Below are 22503 nucleotides of genomic sequence, written 5' to 3' on the forward strand. Positions count from 1 at the left end.
GGGGTCTCTTCCAGATCCTATGAAATCTCAGGACCAGGACCCCCAAAGCCATACAAGCTTTAACACTACCTACTTGCCTTCACACAGCATCGAGGAAACGCTTTCTTGACTTTTGTTTCTCTAGGGCCAAACAATTTCATTCTGAAATCTTTTGGAGAGGGTGGGTGACCTGACCCCGATCTAAAGCAAGCCAGTCCGTACCCCTACATGCTAGGTACAGCAGAGTGAAAGCCAGTGCTCTGAGTTAGTGGGATGGGGCCGAGAGGTGCCTCCGGAAGCGGGGGGTGGGGGCGGGGAGTGTGCCTTGGGGGACGCATTCCAAAGCTTTGCCTCAGCTTTTGGAACTTGGCTCTCGAGTCGCTAAGCTCCCCTCGACTCCTCCGCAGCTTCACCTCCTTCCCCGCCCCTCACCTCCACACTGGACATGCGCGTTGAAAGTTTTTAAAAAAAACCGTTCACTCGTCGGTTCTCACTGGGGGCCACGGTTGGCCAGTTTTTATTAAGGTTCAAGGGCGCCCGGGCTCAGGGGTGTTCATAGCCCGTGGGCAGAGGGTTCATGTGGGGATTGTGGAACAAGGTGTGGTTGCCGTCACCCCAGGAATAAGGCTGTGGAGAAAGAATTTAAAAAACCAGAATTTGGAACTCAATTTTTAAAAATGAATCTAAAAAATAAATTAACAGATAATTATGGTTTTCTTAAAGCACTGGTGGCTCTGTCCTAGGTTCTCGCTAGCTTTTCCCAAGTCCCAGGCGCCCCGCATCCTACTGCTGCTGTCGCCTGCCGCGACCTCTCAGCCTCGGGGTCTCCACCCGTCCCTCCCCACTCCTCCATCTCTGGCCTCCCCCCACCCAGGTGCCCCTGCGCTACCTTGGTACGGATGCGGAGGTGGTGATAGGGAATGAACTCAGGCGGTTCGCGGTGACCGGCGTGGAGCCAGGAGTTGAGGGTGCAAACGGCCACGGCTGGGAGAGCAAGCCCGAAGGTCAGCAGACGCCAGGTTTTCGCTGATCAGACCGGGCAAGAGCAGAAAAGAAAGGGAGCAAAGCAGAAATCAGGGACAGAGGAGAAGACGGAATAGAACCCATCCTTCCCCAGACCACGAAAAGGAGCATTGGATTTAAATATAACGGGAAACACCACAGACAGTTCACTTCGGAGGAGTGACGAGTTGGGGACCTGGGTACTGGGAATGGAATGGAGGTTGGGAGGTCGGATAGGGAAAGGGAGAGTAACGAGCGGGATGCCAACGTTTGCCCCTTACGACTCACCCCCTGATCCTCCATGCGCCTCCTTGGCCGCAGTAGCCAGTCCCCTACTCAAGGGCCTCAAATGTAGAGCCATCATTTTGGCTAGTGAGAGAAACTGAGAAACAGACCACTGCCCTCCGAGTCTCCTTCGCTGAGTCCTCCTCTCCCCGGGCCAATCACCTGTTAAGTGTCGGACATGGGGTAGCTATTTTTAGAGAAGTGTCTGTATTTATAGGGCTGTGCTCGCTCTTCTGGGAATGTACAGGGAGCCAAAACGCCCCCTTTGCTGGTTATTTACCCCATCACAACTATGTTGTAGCACTTACTTTGGCATGAGGACATTCACCTTCAATACAACACTTTCCTGCTTAATTTTGCAGTGCTTAAGAAAGTTTTAGCAAATGTCCTCTGTTCCTCTTTTGTGGGAAAGATAATTTGTTTACTATCCTATTTGCTTCCATTTAAGGGGTGTGAAGGTTTCACAAAGAGGGGAGGTAAACAAGAGGAACTGATACCACCAAAGAATGAAGGAGATGTAGAAAAAAGTGGAACATGGTATAACTCAAAGGGGAAGTATGACAAGCAATAAGTGAACCAGACTGGTTGGTTTAGGCCACATACTTAAGAGTTCACAGAATCTGAGTGGAGGGGGATTTTAGAGACCATCCAGTCCAACTACCCACTTAACGAAAAAATGACTTATACAAACTTCACAAGTGCTAATTCAGTCTCCACTTGAACACCTCCAGTTATGGGAGAGAATCTCATTACCATACAAGTCAATCCATTCCATTTTCCTTTTTTACATATAGAATCTTTTCCAATTTCACTAAGTCTCTTTGGGGTATAAATCTAACAGTGGTGCACCAACAGTGCATCAGACAGTGCCTGTTTTCCCACAGCTCCTCCAACATTTGTCATTTTCACTTTCTATTTGCCAACCTAAGGAAGAATCTCAGAATTGGCTCTAATATACATTTCTCTAATTAGTAGTGATTTGGAGTAGTATTTTTATATGAATTGAGATAGTCTGTCTTTCTTACCTTGAGAACTGCCCATTCATATCCTTAGACCAATTTTACCAATTGGGGAGTAGTTATTTTTCTTACAAACTTGGATCAATTCCTTTTATATCTTAGAAATTAGGCCTTTGCTACAAAGATCTTTTCCCCAGTTAATTGTTTCACTTTTAATTTTAGTCTTATTGAATTTGTTTATGCAAAAACTTTTAAATTTTAGGTAATCAAAATTACCTGTTTTATTTTCTGTGATCCTCTCTATCCCTTAATTGGTCATGAATTTTCCCTCTATCTATAGATGTGACTGGTAATTTTTTTCCTTATTTCTTTAATTTGTTCATGTTATAATCTTCACATAACCACTTGAAACTTATCTTGGCATAAGATGTGAGGTGTAAATCTCATTTTTTTCCATACCACTGACCAATTTTACCAATAATTTTTATAGACTAGTGAGTCCTTCCAGCAGTTGGGGTCTTTGCTTCTATATGTTGTATACTGAATCTGTTCCATTGTTCAATCTTTATTTTTTAACCAATACCAAATTGTTTTGAGAATTACTGCTTTGTAGCATAATTTGAGATTTGGTGCTACTAGGCCTCCTTCATTCCTCCCTTTTTTTTCATTACTTCCCTTGAGGTTCTTGCCCTTTTTGCCATTCTATGAATTTTGTTACTAGTTTGTCTATAACATAATACTTCAGTATTTTCAGTTACTGGAGTCTGGGGAAAGGAAGGAGTTAAAGATTAAAAGAGATGTGACCTGAACTCTGAGATATTTTCAGAAAATATACAATCACTCCTGATCAGAAGTTGCACATTTGTCATTATCAAAAGGTCAAAAGCTAATATTTTATTCACAAATTACAGAAATATAGCTGCTCCAGATTCTTCTCCACCCCTATCAAATCCACTGTTCATATTTCTTTCTACAATTCCGGATTGTATCAGTGAAAAGACTGTTACTGTCCTTTGCACAAAAAGATGCCACTATTTGATTATAGTTATTAGAACATACAATTTTAAGTGTTTCTACAGAACCTGTTTGGATATGTTGTGGCTCAATTACACTTCTGACCAATGTAAGCTGAACAGGGCTGTAGTTTATAGAGCTGGAAATGAGTTTGAAGCTATCTGGCTTCCTGTAGGATTAATCCCCCCATATCATGGCCTTGTTTTCACAATCCCGTAACCAAGTGAGGTAACTAATGTAGACTGTACACAAGGTGGCACTAAAGTAGTGGATTATTCATTTTGGAGCATTTTCTATTTACAGAAACTGATGCTGTCTATTGACAGTACTCAGGGCTCCAGTTAAGAGGCTGACATGAAAAAGGATAGAGGATATTAGGTCTCCCAAATACTCTAGCAATGATCTAAAAGACACAAGACAGAAAAATGATCAAGAAATTCAAAAGGAAATATTAGTAAGCTCTCTCATTCAGTCTAAGACTTAAAAAAAAATCAGCCAGAAGTCACAGTGCTGAAAGATAGGTGCTAACCAGGAAAACCAGCAAGAGCTCTGCTGAACAAGCTAATGGTTTCTCAATGCCTTGACCCAGGAAGCACCAGAAGGAAACAGAAAACCACTGTAGCACCTAGCCTGAGATAGCCAACCTCAGGATTGATTGGGAATGCAGAAGCCTGCTGTTCTTCTGAGCCCAAAAACAAAAGGGGAAGTGAAAAACAGCAGCAGGACCTCAGGAAATTGAGGTTAAAACCAAATAGCACCTAACCACTCCAACCAAGAATGCAGAAGTGGGTGCCATGGCATTGGCACAATGCTCTAAACCAGGAACTCAGGTTGGAGATATGAATAAACATGAGAAGATACTGAACACTATGAGAGAAATAGTGTGAGCTGAGTCACCTAAATAGAAAAGTCAGAAAAGGGTAGCTCCGTAAGAAGTATAAGCAAAGGGAGAAAAATGGCTTGGCCACAAAGATCATGAGTGTTCCAGTAAATAAAGTAAGAGACAAACATTTTAAAAAGAGCTCTGGAGAGAAAACTGAAAGGAGAAGAAATAGTTTAGAATAGGAAACCTTACCCACATAGTGGACACCCTAAAAGTTAGAATTGACCAAACAAGTCAATAACTCTATGAGATAATAAGATATATTAAAACAAATTCAAAAGAATGAAAAAGTAGAAGAAAATGACCTTATATTCTACTCTCTAATACAACTGATGTGGGAAACAGGTCGAAGAGAGAGAGTTTAAGAATCATTGTACAACCCTGGAAACCCTATTTTGAGAAATCATAAATGAAAACTGCCCAGACTTGTAAGAACCAGAGGGCAAAGTAAAATTGGAAGAAAAAAACAACCTACTGGCTCCCTTGAAGGAAAAAAAAACCAAAACACCCAGGAGTGAAGACTCCCATTACTTACCCAATACCCAAAGCTTTAAGGTCAAAGGAAAAATACTGCAAGCAGCCAGAAAGTCAAGTATTACAGCAGCCCAGGAAAGATCACACAAGACTTCTCAGCAACCAACTATATCTTCCTTAAAGCACAAAAATCTTGGGATACAATATTTTAGAAGTCAAAAGATAAAGATTTACAATAAATAAGAATTTATCCTATAAAACTGACTATAATTGTTGCAGGTGAGGATGATGAGAGTGGGAAGGACTTGGAGAGAAAACACATCTTTAATGGTATAGAGGACTTATAACATTCTTTATAAAAAGACCAGAACTGAGCAGAAACTTTGAAATACAAACATAAGAGTAAAAAGTAAATACACTCAGAAAGAGTTATATGGTAATTGAGTGCTTGCATTTTAATTTAAGGAGAAGAGACAAACGACCCTTCAAAATTCTAATGTCTTCGAGAATCACAGAGGGAACTAAATAAAACAGACAGAAGAACAGAGGGAATACTTTTGTTCTGTGCTAAGGGAACAAAATTGATCATTTAAATGAAATTGATATTCTAAAAATAGAAGATTCCCAGATTACAGCAAAATGTAAAATAACCAGATCAGCAAGCATCCGGAAAGAAGCAGTTCAAATACCAAGGTACTTAATGTTTGATTTTTTAAAAAAATTTCATGGAAAACTGGTCAAAGAGAGATAATCATTGGACTCTCTGAAATCCATGATTTAAAAAAGGCCCAAACGCTATCTTCCAAGTAATCATAAATGATTCACAAAACAATTTTATACGAAAACTGTAGAGGGCCAGCTCTGAGAAAGTCTATTCTGGGATATAGATACAGGCCAGGTTTTCCCTGGGGCCTATTCTTGCCCTTGAGCTGATAACTCAGCACATGGGCTCTCCATACCCCACCTTGGCATACACATGCTGTTTAGGACGAAGGCTCTCCAAGCCTCCTTAGTACACATGCTCTCTCCAAGACCCCCACAGCACACACATGCTAAACACCACCTGTGGGCTATTAACACAATATTCTTTATGGCAAAAGGGAACAAAGCACGAGAAAGTCATGCAATGCAAATGTTTTCACAGGTGAACTTGTTGATTCTGCTTGCCTAAAAAAGTATATAAGCCCTGTTCCTCAGTTAAATAAACAGAGCTGTTCTTTATTCCCCACCTGGCCCATGTTTTCTTTTCTTTTCACTCTCTGCAGCATTTGGCCATCTCCAGCCAATTTGGCACCACAGCCGCTGGTGGCAGAAAACTGCCCATATTTATTAGAACCAGAGGGCAAAATATAGAAAGAATCTACCAATCACTTCCTGAAAGGAACTCCAAAAGGAAAGTCCAAGGAATGTCATAGACAAAATATAAAACTCCAATGTCAAAAGAAAAAATACTGCAAGCATCCAGAAAGATATAGTTCAAGTCCTAAAGAACCATTGCCAGGAGTACTCTAGACCTGGCAGCTTCTACTATAAATGGGAGGAGATCTTCACATAAAATATTCCAAAAAGTAAAAGGGAGAGCCTCACAACCAAGAATAACTTACCCTACAAAGATGAGTTGAATCCTAGAAGGGAAAAAAACAGACCTTATAGAATGAGAACTTTCAAACATCTCTGATGAAAAAAACTAAGTTGAATGGGAACTTAGAGATACACACATTAAGAGTCCAGAGAAACCAAGAACAGTAAATTTATTTGAACAATTGGAAGGAGCTATATGATGACGTAGTGCTAACATTCTAATATAGGAGAAGAACCTTAATGCCTTCAAAAAATATTGAGAGAGTTAAATAAGAAAAAAAATAGCAGTCTTTAGGGTGGATTTGTTCTGTTCTGAGGGCCTGAAGAAAGGAAATAAAAGAGAAAGTAAGAGGAATATATTAGTGTAGAAAGGAGGAAGAAGAGTATGTGAGGGGTGGGGGACCTTGCTATTTATCATAATTTTATTGTTTAAGAAGAATATACAAACTCTGTTCAGGCATTCCCCTTGGTCAGAAATACAATCATAATCTTTAGCATTCCATCTCTCCCTATGCCTTACTACTGCAATCCCATTCTTCATCTTTACCACAACCTCCAATCCCTCCACCTCTCAGTACTCTCCCAGGCCATCACCCCTGCTCTGGCTACACTTTCCACACTTTCAAGTCTTAGTGTCTTCCTTCCTTCCTTTCTTTCTTTGGAATATGACTAATGCAGAAATGTTTTGTATGACTTCATATGTATAATTAATATTGTATTTCTTGCCTTCTCGTTGTGGGAAGGGATAGAGTTAAGGTAGAAAGAGAATTTGAAACTGAAAATAGAATAAAATTGAATATTAAAAAAGAAACATAATGTTTTATTTTATTTATTTTTTAAAGCCAAAGGAGAAATCAATCAAAATGACTCCTCAGAACACATCTGTACCAGCATTACATATAACCTCCAACCATCATCTGTCTAATTCACTTTAAATACTAAGGTTTGAGAAAGAGAAGAGATTGATTAGGGAAATAAAGGGAGCTCTGAGGAATGAGTGGTAGTACAATTTTTATAAAGTAGTGGATGTTGAAAAGAGAAAAGGTAGGCATATTTTGTTGCAGATAATTCTACTTGAAGAACAACCAAAAAGTCTCCCACATTCTTATTTTATTGGAGTTTTTGCCATAAAAGGTTGGAGACCTAGCTGAACCACTTGCTGCACTGTGGACAATGATAGGGTTTCTTTTTTGTGCAGTTCTTACTCTTTTTTTGGCGCCTTGGACTCCTTTGGCAATCTGGCAAAGCCTATGGACTTTTCCCTCAGAATGTTTTAAACGAATAAAATAAAATGCACAGCATTGCCAAGAAAACCAATTAAAATGAAACAGGCATAAAAAATTGTTTTATATTCAGGCTCCCAGTTAAGAACCCTTACTCTTGAAATATTCTCCACACTCAGAGTAGGCAAAAGGCCACAACTCCAAAGTACAGTCGTGGAGTGGTTGGCCAGAGATACACACTATCTGAAAACCCATTCATACTCCAAACAAGAGTAAAGTTTATCAAGTGGGTCTTCTGGTACTAGACCAGGAAGAAGCTCTGGATAACACAAAGCAGATGTAGGGCTTCTCATTCATGTAAATATGCTTGGTGCCAAAACAGATTGCCAGTAGATAGGATTTCCTTCTGCATACAAGACAGATGAAGAGAGTAGCTATTGCTTCTCCTGCTATGTTGTTAATGCTTACCTCTATCACCTCCTGGGGAAAAAGGAATGAGAGAGAAGGGGTAAGTGAAAGAATGTTAAGAGACTAAAGATGAGTACTAGAGAGAAAAGGAGAATAAAGAAGACATAATGAGAAAAAGAGTGGAACTGAGAGAAGGCCGAAGGATTTGAGGAGTTGGGTCCAGAGTAGAATGGGAGAGGAACTGAATCTGAGTGGTAGGAGGTTACAGGAAGTATATTTGGAATGGGAGCGGGGGAAGAGGAATGAACAAGAACCTAACATTAGCTGGAATGAATGGGGGACATTTTACAGGATGGGAAAAACTTAATAATAATGTATTCAGTCATTTTAGTCATTTCTGACTCTTTGTGACCCTATTTGGGGCTTTCTTGACAAAGATACTGAAGTGGTTTGCCATTTCCTTCTCCAGCTCATTTTACAGATGAGGAAACTGAAGCAAACAAAAGTTAAGTGACTTACACAGGGTCACATAGCTAGTAAGTGTCTGAGGCTGGATTTGAGCTCGTCTTCCTGAGTCTAAGCCCAGAGCTCTTTCCACTGCAACACCTAGTTGTCCCATACGGCATGGCAGTTAAGGTTAGCAAAGAAACAGGTTCTCTTTTCCCCACCTCTACACTAATAAGACTTCTCCTTCATATACTGGAAGTTCCGGAATAGGGAGGCTTTCTGGCTCAAGCTATTCCCAAAGTTGAAGAAAGGACACACACCAGAACCCTCTGGTGATACACGTATTTGAACCTAATCCTCAAAATTCTTCTCACACTCAGGACAGGTCTGACTGCACCCTCATGTGTATTTCCTGATGAGAAAGCAGGACGATGACTGCCAAGCCCTTGCTACACTTGGATGTAGCAGGTGAAGGGCTTCAACCCTAAGTCACCAAGTTCTTACTATGTTCATAACAATGATGAAGTTCCTCTCCCATGTGAATTCTCAGTACTCTGTGAATGATACCCTGGGAGCACATCCTTTCTCACCTCCTACAGGGAGCATTCTGCAATCCTTCTTAATTCTAGTGCCTTCTCTCTGCTAATTATTTCCTATTTATCCTGTACATAGCTCACTTTGTTGTTGCTGTGTCTGTCCTTCGTACTTGAAGAGGACCATAACATCAGGGAAATGATGACATAACTTGCAGTTGACTTTGATTTGAGTGAGGAAGGGCTGTGCAAGGTCACCAGCCTCACTTTCTCCTCCACAGCCATCTGGGTCCAGTGGTCAGATATTCATCAGGATGACCGGAGATGACTCAGAATGCAATGAGAGACCCTGGCCCTTTTAGGCTAAGTCCTGTTCAGGTTCTCACTTTGAGTGAGGTAAGGCCCATTCAGTAAATAGGCCTCTTAAAGAAGTGAGTCAAGGGATGGCCCCCTTAATTAAAAATAAAGAGAGAAAAAAATCAAACTGGGAGAGGAAGACCCTCAGGGTTGCTAGTGAAAAGAAAAAGTTACTATTGACATTCACTCTGAGCCAGGAGGGTCCAAAATACAGCCATTAAGTGGTGCTTGGGCAGGCCTAATGTGGTCGAATCTATGAGCTCCAGAGTGAAATGGGTTTAAGGTTTGGAGAAAGGAAGAAAGGAGGGAAGAAAGGAAGGAAGGAAGGAAGGAAGGAAGGAAGGAAGGAAGGAAGGAAGGAAGGAAGGAAGGAAGGAAGGAAGGAAGGAAGGAAGGAAGGAAAGAAGGAAAGAAGGAAGGAAGAAAGGAAGGAATCTAGCCATCCCCTGTCTCACTTGTTTAAGAGATCTATTCACTGAATGGGCCTTACCTCACTCAAAGTGAGAACCTGAACAGGACTTAGCCTAAAAGGGCCAGGGTCTCTCATTGCATTCTGAGTCATCTCTGGTCATCCTGATGAATATCTGACCACTGGACCCAGATGGCTGTGGAGGAGAAAGTGAGGCTGGTGACCTTGCACAGCCCTCCCTCACTCAAATCAAAGTCAACTGCAAGTCATGTCATCATTTCCCTGATGTCATGGTCCACTTCAAAAATGAAGGACAAAACACAACCTGTGAGTAGACCAAGCGGCCTGAATGGGGACCCAGCCAGTTGGGTAACTCAACTCGCTCTCTCCCTCTCCTTCTCCTTTCCAAAAGAAGGTAAATTTTGATGGCCAGAAGCTGCCCAGCTAACTTGTATATGATTGTTTGTATGTCATTTCCCCTATTAGATTGTAAGCTCTTTGAGGAGGGACTGTCTTTTGCCTCTTTTTATATCCCTAGTACTTAGTACAATGTCTGGTACATAGCAGGTGCTTAATAAATGTTTATTGAATGGAATTGAGTTGCTGCCAAATGGTAGGGCTTATCCCTTCTTGGTGGATGCTGGTTCAAGTTGAAGCTCTGGCTGAAATATTTCCTATATTTGGAAAAGGTTGTATGCGACAGCACAATAAAGAGTTCAGAATCTGAGCCCGAAATCAGAAAAGGCATTTATTATTCTTTCTCATGAGAAAGGATGCCACCCAAACAGTAGAGGTTAGGGGCACTTTCATTATATTTTATATTTATTCGGTCTGTGTGAGATAGATAAATGAAATGTGAAGACTTCACAGGGGAGGATGTGTATAATATTCATATCTATTCATATCTATATATAGGAGTGTTTAAAAATCAAGATATAGGGAAGGGGAAGATTCTAAGGCTGTGAGAATCTGTTTATTCAGCAGTCAGCCTCTGGGAAAATTTCTTTTTTCTTATTCTGAAACTTTTTGTTCTTTCTTCTGGTTCTGATTTAAAGATTTTCTCAGTAAGAACAGGGTCATAATGACCTGTTTTTCTCTACTGTAAAGAACGGAGAGGGTCTCCCCCTCCACTTATCCTATTCTCCTTCTTTAGATTTATAGATGTCACCTCAGTGGTGATCATTAACTAAGGGAATGGGAATTGGAGTTTCTGTGCCTCAATTTCCCGGTTTGTAAGCCCACCTCCCAGCCAATGCTGAGAAGGGTCAGAGGTGGGCAGAAATTGTCTTGTGTTAGGTAAATTTACAGGTGCTTTGCCCCTTGTAAAGTGCCTCCCTTGCTAGATCTGTTCTAGCGGAGGATGCCCAATTCTCAAGAATTGAATAAAATTTATTTCTGTTCCCACCCTGAGATGGCTCCTTATTAACCTTTAATTGATGAGGGTCTTTCATCCCACACAGGTCTGAATAAATGGGTACCTCCCCTGAACAGAGTACAGGAGAGTACAAAGGACTCAGATGGACGCCAATCCTTCTATAGACCCTCCCTTCGAATCTCCCACCAGGCTCCTCATTAGCCAGATGCAAACCCCTGACTGCCTTGCTAGTCATGGCCCCCTCAAATGGCTTGTTTAAGCATGTGTACAAGCCTCTGACCTTTCACCCTAGAGCTTTGATTAGAACTAGTTCTAACCAGTCACCTGACTTACATTCTGCTAAAGCTAAGGGGGGTAGGGGGAGGAAGAGGAATATTTTCAACTCTGTGGAAACAAAACTGCACCCTCCCCCATTTCTTATACAGTAGTTAGGCTTCACAATAGTAGTGATGGTCAAGAAATAACTCCTGAAAACTCTTTGGCTTGCTCAAATAAATTGTGGGGTCTATCACTTGGGATATGTTTCCTATGGACAGTGGATTTCTTGTCTAGGGGCTGTTCTACCTAGTTCTCATCAGCCTAAAAAGGTGTTTCTTCAGATTTCTTAAGTCTAAGACACTGTGAAACCCCCTCTGGAGATTTCTCCTGTAGCCCTCCCAGGTTGCCAATTTAGTGAACATTATTATGGAATGAGATGCCAGGAGTAACTATAAGAAATGGGAGGAGGAGTTTTGTTTCCACAGAATTGAAGGTTGTTTAACAATCCAGCTAGCAGCTGCTGTGGGCATGTAAGATCCACCAACAGCCAGCACCCAGAAAGCTGCCAGCACACTGCAAAAGCACAGGTTCTTTTGATCTGCTTTAATAAGGAAAGGTTAAAGGGGTTGACAAGCTTACTTTAATTCAGCATACAAATATCATTTACTTAGTTCAGGGGAAGAGACCAGCACACTGAACTTCAGAGCAAATTACAAACAAATTACAAACATCAACAGACAGACCAAATACAGATTCATAGTTACCAACATCTAGGTTCAGTCCTGGGAGCTCAGAACAGGGGCTGGCCCAGGGTCACTGGCACCACCACTGCTGTGGGAAAGAGCTCCAAAGAAGAGAAGGCCCACCCCTGGTTTTATATCTTTTTCAGGGTCAGGGGTGAGTCGCACATGCGACTCACCCATGTGACCTAGAATCGTCACAAAGAGGAGACTTAAACACACGAGGTCTAAGAGCCTCTGATGTCCCAAACATGTCACTCAAACTCATGTGTAAACTAGGCCCTCCCCTGAGTTAGCCCCACCTTGGGTCCCACCTTAGTTACCAATCCACACCCACACAGGTTTGGTTAACACCTAATAGGGGTTAGAGCCTGGGGCTTAGCACTTAGTAAGACTCAATGAAATACACTGAATTACTCAAAGCAAACAAAAACCAAACTCTTCAAGGGCACTTGTTGAACTAAGTGCTAAGGAGCCCATTTTGCTTACCAATACACTTGGCCCAGTTGCCCCTCAGGACTTGGACCCGGGACTGGAACATAATGGGGAGAACAGACCCCAAAAGAACTTTGTTTGGACTCTTTCTTTAAAATTGGGACTTTGGATGCCAAGTGGAAGCCTGCAACAGCAGTTTGGGGAGGAGACATCCCCAAGAGAACTCTGTTTGTTTGTTTGTTTGCTTTGGGACTTTACTAACTAAAGCATGCCCATGCCTCAGAGTACTGGGAAAAAGCCTGCAATGGCAAGGTGATGCTCAAGAAGTACTTTATGAGCTAAAGAGATTAACTTGCTTTGACCTAGGGATGGACCTTTGACTTCTTAACAAGTATTTTGGAAATGATTGATTGAAGAGATTATCTTGCTGGGACCTAGGGGTGGGTCATGTTTGCACTGTAAACAAATATTTGGGAATGTCACTGAATGCTATGTTTCACTTTGTTGTGAATGATATGTTTTAGTCTCCTGTGTAATTGGATCACAATGTATAATGGGTCAATGTATGTTCTAGGATACATGGCTGACTAGATTATGTATCCTAGAACAAGGGGTGGAGTGTGTTGGTAAGCAAAATGGGCTCCTTAGCACTTAGTTCAACAAGCGCCCTTGAAGAGTTTGGTTTTTGTTTGCTTTGAGTAATTCAGTGTATTTCATTGAGTCTTACTAAGTGCTAAGCCCCAGGCTCTAACCCCTATTAGGTGTTAACCAAACCTGTGTGGGTGTGGATTGGTAACTAAGGTGGGGCCCAAGGTGGGGCTAACTCAGGGGAGGGCCTAGTTTACACATGAGTTTGAATGACATGTTTGGGACATCAGAGGCTCTTAGACCTCGTGTGTTTAAGTCTCCTCTTTGTGACGATTCTAGGTCACATGGGTGAGTCGCATGTGCGACTCACCCCTGACCCTGAAAAAGATATAAAACCAGGGGTGGGCCTTCTCTTCTTTGGAGCTCTTTCCCACAGCAGTGGTGGTGCCAGTGACCCTGGGCCAGCCCCTGTTCTGAGCTCCCAGGACTGAACCTAGATGTTGGTAACTATGAATCTGTATTTGGTCTGTCTGTTGATGTTTGTAATTTGTTTGTAATTTGCTCTGAAGTTCAGTGTGCTGGTCTCTTCCTCTGAACTAAGTAAATGATATTTGTATGCTGAATTAAAGTAAGCTTGTCAACCCCTTTAACCTTGCTTTCCTTATTAAAGCAGATCAAAAGAACCTGTGCTTTTGCAGTGTGCTGGCAGCTTTCTGGGTGCTGGCTGTTGGTGGATCTTACACCCCCACAGCAGCTGCTAGCCGGATTGTTGAAACAAAGGTGTGCCTTTCTCCCCTCCCCCACCCCAGCTTTAGCAGAAACCAGGCCTCAGGTCCATCAGGTGAAAGGTCAGAGGCTTGTATGTATGCTTAAATGAGCCATTTGAGGAGGACATGACGTAGGCAGTCAGGGGGTTGTATCTGGCCAATGAAGAGCCTGGCAGAAGATTCAGGCAGGAGGGTCTATTAAAGGACTGGCATCCATCTGAGTCCTTTGTACTTTCTCCTGTACTCTGTTCAGGGGAGGTACCCATTTATTCAGGGGGGAATAAATGTAAATTATAATTAAAACATTCCTGACTTCCCAATGAGTCTTGCTTATTCCTAGACAATGTATGTTTGTACCAGCTACCATCACAGTAACCAGACCAAGCAGACTGCTATCCAAAGTTTGCAGGACCTGTGTGACACTTAAAATGGTGTTGGAGACCCTGGGAAAAAGGACTTGGACAGAATCTGTTGGTTGAGTTACATGGATAAGCTGGAGAATGGACTGGAGCTGGAATGAGAGAAGCTAAGGGGTCAGAGAAGCCAGAGGCAGTCAGTAACTGATGGGCAAGTCAGATGAGATTGAATGTCCAGGGCAGCCTGGTCTCTGATTCTTCTCCCTTCCCACTAAAGGAAGCACAGCAACAAAGCCCTGGTCTCCACCTCAACTGTGGGACTACTACCCATTTCATTTCTGCTTTGTAAAGAGAGGGTGGGGGGGAAGCAGTTTGTCTCTCTTCTAGTAGCCCCAATCTATTTCTATACTTTGTGGCCCCCCCCTTACTCATTTGTATTATTATGCATTTTCATTGTCTGATATAAAAACAAGTGCCTGCCAAAATTGCCTAGACTAATGTATTTCATTTCCTAGTTTGGGGCAATATTGGGAGAGAGAAGAAGTTTTGCTTTTAGAGAGATGGGAAACATTGTTCATTCAGGGGAAGTTAAGATGGAGTGGGGAGGTCTCCCTGAATTTCCCACCAGACCAAAAGAAGTGCTAGAATCACAGTCATTGCATTCAAGGGAGATGAAGGAAACAAAAGCACAGAGATAAAAGCCTAAGTGAGGGCCAGAGAACCTGACATTTTAGCCTGAGGCTCTGGTGCTACAGCACTAGATCGTGCCCTGAGGCTACTGGGCTGAGCTATTGCTGAAGTCAGGTGTGAAACTGGGTGCAGTTTTCATTTCCCCTCCGGACATTAGAAAGATTTCTAGAACTATAAACCCAGACCTCACAAGTGGGCCTAAATGTATTATAGTCATTACCATTATGAGTCACTTTATGTCAGTTTCTTTACATTTATGCTTTTTTAAAAAATCACGTTTTCAAATATATCTCTCCCCTTTTTCATACAGTAAGCCATCCCTTACAACGACTGTAAAGGGGATCTGGCACAGGTGCAAACCCTATTAACTTGCTAAGACAGCACATCCAAATGGACGATTCAAGGGAGCATGAGGACTGAAACATGTATGTACATATTTTGTAACAGCCTACCACGTAATTAGGGGCTGCCTTTTTTCTATTGGCTGCATAGCCAGAACTACAGACATCTTCAAAAGAGATTGGGTTACAACTGGCCATGTCTTTTGCTATATTCATATCTAGGGGATAAGTGACTTCCTTCACTCAAGGCCTATAAGGCTGAAACAAAGGAAGAGGGCCACTGGGCCTCCTTCTGTGAAGCCCTGGAAGAGACAGGCCCAGGTCCTTGACCTTCTAATCATTCTCTTCCTGGGCAAGTGGAGGAAATAGAGTCCTTAACCTAGAATTTCAAAGTCTTAGAGTGCAAGCCATAGAAATCTGGGAGTCAAATATAGTCTGGGTATTTCAGGCAGCCCAGCATCAAATTATCAATCATCTTGAGTTACCTTCAGCACTCCAACCCATCAGAGGCCAACACCAGTGCTGCTCTTGGCCATGAAATTGTTATGACCAATGCTATTCAAACTGGGCCAAATTGTGAGCCTAATCTTCCATCCAGATACTGAGGTGGTATGGGGAGGATTATGTTCCTAAGGTAAGGGGGGAAATGTTTCTGATGTGGTTTAGGGTTGCTGGGAACCCAAAAAATGTCAGGGTATGAGGTGGAGTTGCCTGGAATGAATTCAATCCTCTTCCAGTCAAGTGGCAAAGTTTACCGTAATAGAAGCAGGTGAAACTCTTTAGGGAACTTGCAAACTAATGAGCATGGGGCTAGTTCTCCCACACAAAAGGGGCAGTGAAAGGATCTGGGTGGGATTAAGGAATGGTAAGTAGTCTGGGGTGGGCTAGGTGCCACAGTGAAAGGAATGTCAAGTAAACTAATTAAGTGATCTAGGGATTAAGGAGATTTAGGTATAAGCAAGTAGTCTGGGATGGACCAGGTGGAGGCACCAGTGATCTGGCCTGCTGGAATGTATGGGAAAATTCAGAGACTGGGATGCTTCCAGAGACATGTTGGGTTTTTTCCTTTAGGGGTCCAGGTACCATCACCCCATCCTTTCTACATTTGGTTCATAATCTATCTTTGAAGTAAATCCCCTTTATAAAAGCTATCCAATGTTGCAGTTAAATGAAACTGGGGTGCTAGTTACTGGCTCTCTAAAAATGAGGGGAACACAGCCTGTAGAGGCTGGAACCAATAGCAGAGAAAAGAGACACCTCAGTCCTCTCAGGTACCTGAAAACTCTGGGAAGGGAGATTTAACAGTCCTGGTCCTGAGAGAGTTGGGGCCAGTCAGCCTCATAACACAAAGAGGTTTTTTAAAAAAAGGCAATTAATTCAGCAATATTAATCATGTCAGACCATGTGTGACAGTATATGGAATATTTCGCATCCACAGTTCTGCCCTATTTCCCCCTTCAACGAAAGAAGGCACTTTTTCTCAACTCTTCTTCAGGCCCAAGCTTGGTCACTGTAATTATTCAGCACTCAGCCTCTTGTGTTATTTCTTGAAAATCCCCAAGATAAGAACTCAAAATATTGCTCTAAGGCAGAGGTTCCCAAACTTATTTGGCCTAACACCACCTTTTCAAAAAAAAAATTGTTGCACCCCCTTGGAAATCTACTTTCTTTAACCCTTTAATATATTTAATATAATTCTTTTAAATGATACATCTTAAATTTAATAATTTACTGTAAATTTGTGGGGTTTTGCCTGCAATGAAATTCTGATGAAGCAATATTTTGTCATGTAATCATATAATACATTATAAACAAGTCATTACATGCATATATTCCTCCCAATGCATTCTGGACTTCCCAACAACGTGCAACATGCTTACCTGCCAACACTTGCTGGTTGTCAGTAGACCTGAGCACTGATTGGTTATGACTTGCATTTTTGTATTTGGAAAAATAATGTAATCCTACTACTTTAACTCTGTTACACAACAAATGAAACCTGTATGAACAGTTTTTCAAAATTTTCTTCTCTTCTTTCCTTATGCTCCTACTGCTACCTTATTTTTATTCAATGACCTTCAATTGCATCTAAGGCTATTACCACCCCCCTGGATCATTTTCAGTGCTCCCCAAGGGGGTATCACCTGAGGTTCCCCATTATTGGTCCCTTCATGAAGATAGCAATTTTTCTCCTTTTCCCTCTTAGAGTCTATGGAAAGAAAGAACTGAGATTCCCATACAATACACCTCCTTTGCCTTCAAAAAGGGAAAAGAAATCGTGGAAATAAGATGGTACCAAAACCTTGCCATTGCTCAACAAAACTGTTTACGCTTTTGGTGGTGCAGTGGAGAAGAGTGTTAACTTGGAGTCAGGAAGACCTGAGTGTGAATGCTACCTTAGATACCTACTTTGTGATCCTGGGTGAGTCACTTACCCTCTCTGATCCTCAGTTTCCTCATCTGTAAAATGGGGATAATAGCACCTATCTCATAGGGTTATTGTGAGGATCAAATGAGAAAACACTGCAAGGGTAAGGTACATGAGATTATACAAACCGAGGCCTCGATTCAGTTGCAAAGTTAGCCCCACTTAACTTGATTCAATTGCAAATCTGGCACAACTCTTATCTCCTAAAGTAGAAAGCCCTGGGAGCACAAGAAGGAGGTTCCTCCCTGGGTCCTGGCCAAGACCCTGAGACAGACCAGTGTCCTGGGAACTAGCCCCTCCAAGAACGTGCTGCGCTTGGAGACCTTGAAGGGATTGGCCTCCTTTCAGGGCCTTGCGTAAGACGCAGCATTTGCCAAAAACACCTGGCCTGACGCCTTCTTTGTTCCCAGCACTATTTATGCCATAACATTCGGACCCCAAATTGGAATCTCACCCATGACAGAGACCTCTGGCCTCGGACTTCTGTGAGCGGGACCCTGACGGCTGTACCCCGGGATTCCCCAGCTTGTGTGGTCGGGTGTTGGTGCTTCCCCGCATTGGTGATGACTGTAAATATGTTGATTTTAGTACTTGCCTGTGGGATGGTGACGAGGCGGTTGGAGCCCTGTCTCTTGAGCCATTCCTCTAATCTAGTAATTGCCTTGCTATCATTATTCTTAAGCCTCCCTCTCTGCTACTTTCAATCTCCGTCTTTCTTGCCTGTATTTTAATAATAAAAGAAAAAAATCCCTTTCGGGCCTCTTGGAGTGTGGAGTGTTTCGTCCGTGCGAATCTGAACTTTAACTGTACAAACACATGTAAAGTGCTTTGCAAACCTTGAAGGGCTATATAAATGCCATCTATTATTTTAAAATTAATATAAACTTATTAGCAGTACTATCTTAGGGCTTTTAACTTATTTGAAGAATCAACTAAGATTATAAGAACGTAAAAGTCCTAGAAGTTTCCATCTAAATTCTGAATTGATGTAAATCATGGAGTCATACAAATTACTTTGAATTCATTCTGTATATACATATATGTGTGCTATTATTTCAGATAAAACAGAAAGTCCTTGAGGGTAAGGGCCGTTTTATTTTTGTCTTTTTACCCTCAGTTTCTGGCATAATATCTGGCATATGGTAGGCACTTAATGCTTATTGATTGATCCATATGAACACTGAATGACTGGACAAAGAATACAAGAAAAGATAAAATTAACACAGAGCATTCTTAATGTCTTGGTTAATATGATTAGCAGGAGGGAGCTGTTCCAAACAGAAATGACTTAATGATTTACCATACACAAGTCTGGAACAGTGTGTAATTTTGCTTTCAAAAGAGCATTCACGTAAGTTTTAAATTCAAAAGATCTCAATAATTCAGCTCTCTGAGAGCCAAGTTGATTATAGTACAAGAATATATTTCAATTACAGCACTTAAATATGAATAATTCAACTTCAAGAGTTTCTTTGACTTTAGGTGAAGCATTTTAGATTAAATAAATCTTGACAGCAGCAGAAGCTCTGAGGTAATAAGCAAATGAGAGATAAGGTTGACAAGTTCCTTAAGTCCAGTTCTTACACACGCGGTCCAAAGCCTGTACTCTAGATTGATTTAGAACAAACTCTTATATCCTTAAGATTTGTTCTTTGAAACAAAGCAAGACCATCATATCTCTAAACTAGGTTGGCTAGAATCAAGAAAAAGTTAAGTCCTGTACGTCAACTCTATCAACATGCAGGAAACAGTCAGTTTTCAAACATTCTCACAGAATAAATTTCTTAGGAGAATTGAGTATTCCATATAACCTGTAGAGCATAAAAACATTTTCTGAATTTCTTAACCATTTTATATAAAATCTAAAATGTAACACCCTAATGTAGTAGCCCTTCAGAAGATTCGTGATTTCTTTGATACCTCAGGATAACCTTGTAAGGTAGATGATGCTAGTATTGTCATGTTCCTCGCTTTAGAGATGAAAAAGACCCAAGGGTCTCTATAAAATTGTGTGTCAAAGCTGTTTCTTGTTCTGGTCCCCCTGACCATCACCCCTCTTCTAGACAGTATAGTAACTTTATAAGTAGCAGTATAAAGTAGCAATAGCATGAAGTAAGATTGCAAAGAGGAACATACAAACTGTCCCAAAGATCAAAGGAACATAATTATATATTAATCAAAAATCACATCCTGGTCATATGTGCTGAATCAGGGAAAGCCACGTAGGTGCTGCTGTCAGGGATTTTTGGTCCTATGATATGTAAATCTCAGACAAGTTCCAGACATCCACAGTAAGGCCAGCAGAACACCAAAAGGTACTGCTAACTCTGAGATGATGTGGATGTTAACTTTAAAGTTTTACCAACTTTGAGATTTGGTTATGTCAATAACTAACCCCAAGGTGGCACAGATGAGAGTCTGTTCTCCCCAAAACCCTATAAAAATGACATCTCTAATTCCTGTGCTCTCCCCCCGTTCCCCAGCACTCTTCCATCTCCATCAGGTCCATGCTGCTGAGTATTAACCAACTCTAATCCATGGTTACATGTGATTGCACCTCTCCCCTCCTCATCCTCTTCCTTTCTGCCTTCCTTCACCACCCAAACTTTGTCCCCATGCCATCTGCCCCTTTTCACTGCTTGTTTCTATGCTTCCTGTGCCTGTTTGCCCCTATCCTCTGTGCCTTATTAAAGTATGATTACAGCCTCATTTTCTGCTGCCATCATGGTCTTTCCTGGTGAATAGCCAAAGAATTGGGTGTGCCTCCCCATTTCATAAATTAGCAATTTATATTGGATACTGGGGCTGAAGTGAAGCGGAGCAACTACTATGAATCAGAGGCTAAGACTAAACTATGGTTGCCAACCCCGTTCTTCTATCAGGCATCTGTCCTTATCACCAGCCTCCTTCCCTGATCCAGCAAGGGTAGCCAAGAAAGGCTTCTTCACCTTGAGTGTCCAGGACCAGCTGCCAGGTGCCAGGCTGGGTGCTGTTGTGTGTTGTTCTTCAGTAGATCTTCCCACTCTTCGGGTGAACCCCCAGCTTACAATGACCCCCCACCCCCACCTCCATCACCTACCATTCCAGGGTCACATTATCCCTTAAAGAATCAAGGACATTTAGGGCTCTAAGACGGACAGATCTTTCTGCTGCTGCCGGGAGGGGAGATTATGCCCAAAGCTGGTACCCATTCCTGTTCAATCCTTGTCCAGGAAAGTCTTCAGAGAAAGAAAGAAGAAAAAGTAACATAGCTGCTTTGGAAAATTAATGACAAGGAACTGCTAGGAATGTCTTATGAGGGCTATGTCCTGGACACTCAAATAGAGGAAAATGAGGAAAAGAATCACAGGGGATGCTGTTGAGGCCCCAGGAGCCAAAGAACTATGGCTTGTCTTCAAACTCCTCAAAGTGAAAAGTAAAACAAGAAAACACTCACATGGGAAATCCCTTTCTAGGGAGCTAGGCCTAACACCTTAACCCTGTTCTAAATGTGGCAAAGATTTCCACCAAAGCTCCCATTTGATACAGTAACAGTATCATCACAGTAGTGAAAAGTCATGCTGCTGTGATATGGACAGTGTGGGTATTGCTGCTGCCAGAGTTCCCTGATGACCTCTTAACAGAGCAGCTATAAAAAGGGGAATGGCCCCACCTCTGCCCTGAATAGGAGCAACTTTAGCCAAAACTCCAATCTCATCTTGTACTTTCATATTCACATGGGTAAGAAGCCCTACCTGTCTCCTACCTATAGCAAAGACTTCGGCCTCAGTTCCCACCTGCTCCAATGTACACGCAGTGGTGAGCAACCCCAAACCCATCCCTACCTCTACCCCCTTGTAACGGCTTTGATAGGAGCTAGAGGAGGTGCCTAGGAGTCACTGCAAAATCAAGACATTCAAGGTTCTCAGGCTATAGAACTTGATCATGTAGGGCAGTGGGGAATGAGAAAACCAGAGCAATAGGGAATGGAAGACTCAGCTAAATAACAGCAGGAACTAGGACTATTATTGGTTGATTGGACTTTCAAGGAGATAGAAGGGTGGAAGCGTTTATGTGAAGAGCTAGCTGGGATTGGCCCAGGATTACCACTACCCCACCTACAGAAAGACCTTTGGCTGTAGCTCAGCATCTGCACACAGATAAGAGGCCCTTTGACCAAGACATGTGGCTGAAACTTTGGGCAGAAAACAGATCTGGGCAAGCGTGCATGAACTTTACTTGCCCTGACCAAAGTATATTCATATTGAGTCTGCTTTAAAAACAAAAAATTTGAAAATACTAGGGACGTGTTTTTTCTATTAAAGAAAAAAAAACAAAAGCAACCTACCAGGAGACTCTCTGTATATTGAGAGCATGTTGAATGTACGTTATTTATTTAAATTTAATGGATGTATAAATACTGATGAACTTAATTTTTTAAACAGGCTTCATACTTTACATTTAAGCACAAGTATGTTATATGTTAAATATGTTATACAGGGCACTTGAAATGTTTTTACTTTGGAGAGGAAATTCCAATTCTCAAGTCTTGCCACATAAGTTATTTAATTAAAGCTCAGTTTGTTCACAGGGCAGTAATTACAACATCTCCCTGATGACTTGCTCCTTGAAAAAATTAAGGTTCACCAGTGATAGAGGTCTTTGAATAACTTTAAATGTTCCCAATATAATTCTGTTGTATATATAATAACTGTAATAATAAAAGTATCTTCAAATCCAAAAGTATCAAATCAAAGGGGAAAAAAAGGCTCCAGTCACCAAGTTATTTTCCTACAGCGCAGGTCTGATTATGTGACACATACCCCTACTCAAGGGGCTCCCTATTGCCTCCCAAGATCAAATATAAAATCCTGTTTAACATACAAAGCCTTTCATAAGCTAGCCGTGTCCCACCTTACCAGCCTTTTACACCTTACTCTTTGCCATGTTCTCTTTGATCCAGTGACTCATCTCCTGACTATTCCACAAACA

At 41.8% G+C, this 22503-nt stretch overlaps 1 protein-coding gene across 1 annotated transcript; it reads right to left on the minus strand.

Annotated features, from left to right (window-relative positions):
- Positions 1-466: 466 nt before the first annotated feature.
- LOC118828737 (cytochrome c oxidase subunit 6A2, mitochondrial) lies at positions 467-1435 on the minus strand. Its single transcript, XM_036735582.1, has 3 exons — positions 1270-1435; positions 869-1005; positions 467-606 (listed from the first exon to the last, which is right to left on the minus strand). The coding sequence occupies exons 1-3, from the start codon at positions 1343-1345 to the stop codon at positions 523-525; spliced, it is 297 nt and encodes a 98-aa protein (XP_036591477.1). The 5' UTR covers positions 1346-1435; the 3' UTR covers positions 467-522.
- Between the last annotated feature and the right edge of the window lie 21068 nt (positions 1436-22503).

The sequence above is a fragment of the Trichosurus vulpecula genome, chromosome 1 (assembly GCF_011100635.1).
Source record: "Trichosurus vulpecula isolate mTriVul1 chromosome 1, mTriVul1.pri, whole genome shotgun sequence".
In the NCBI taxonomy this organism is placed as follows: Eukaryota; Metazoa; Chordata; class Mammalia; order Diprotodontia; family Phalangeridae; genus Trichosurus; species Trichosurus vulpecula.

Bases quoted from the DNA above. Each gene is read 5' to 3' on its own strand.
- LOC118828737 (XM_036735582.1), bottom strand. From the start codon at position 1,345: ATGATGGCTCTACATTTGAGGCCCTTGAGTAGGGGACTGGCTACTGCG. The intron at 1,006-1,269 runs GTGAGTCGTAAG...CGGTCTGATCAG, and splicing joins GGCGCATGGAGGATCAGGGG to CGAAAACCTGGCGTCTGCTG. The intron at 607-868 runs GTAGCGCAGGGG...CTTTCTCCACAG, and splicing joins ACCTCCGCATCCGTACCAAG to CCTTATTCCTGGGGTGACGG.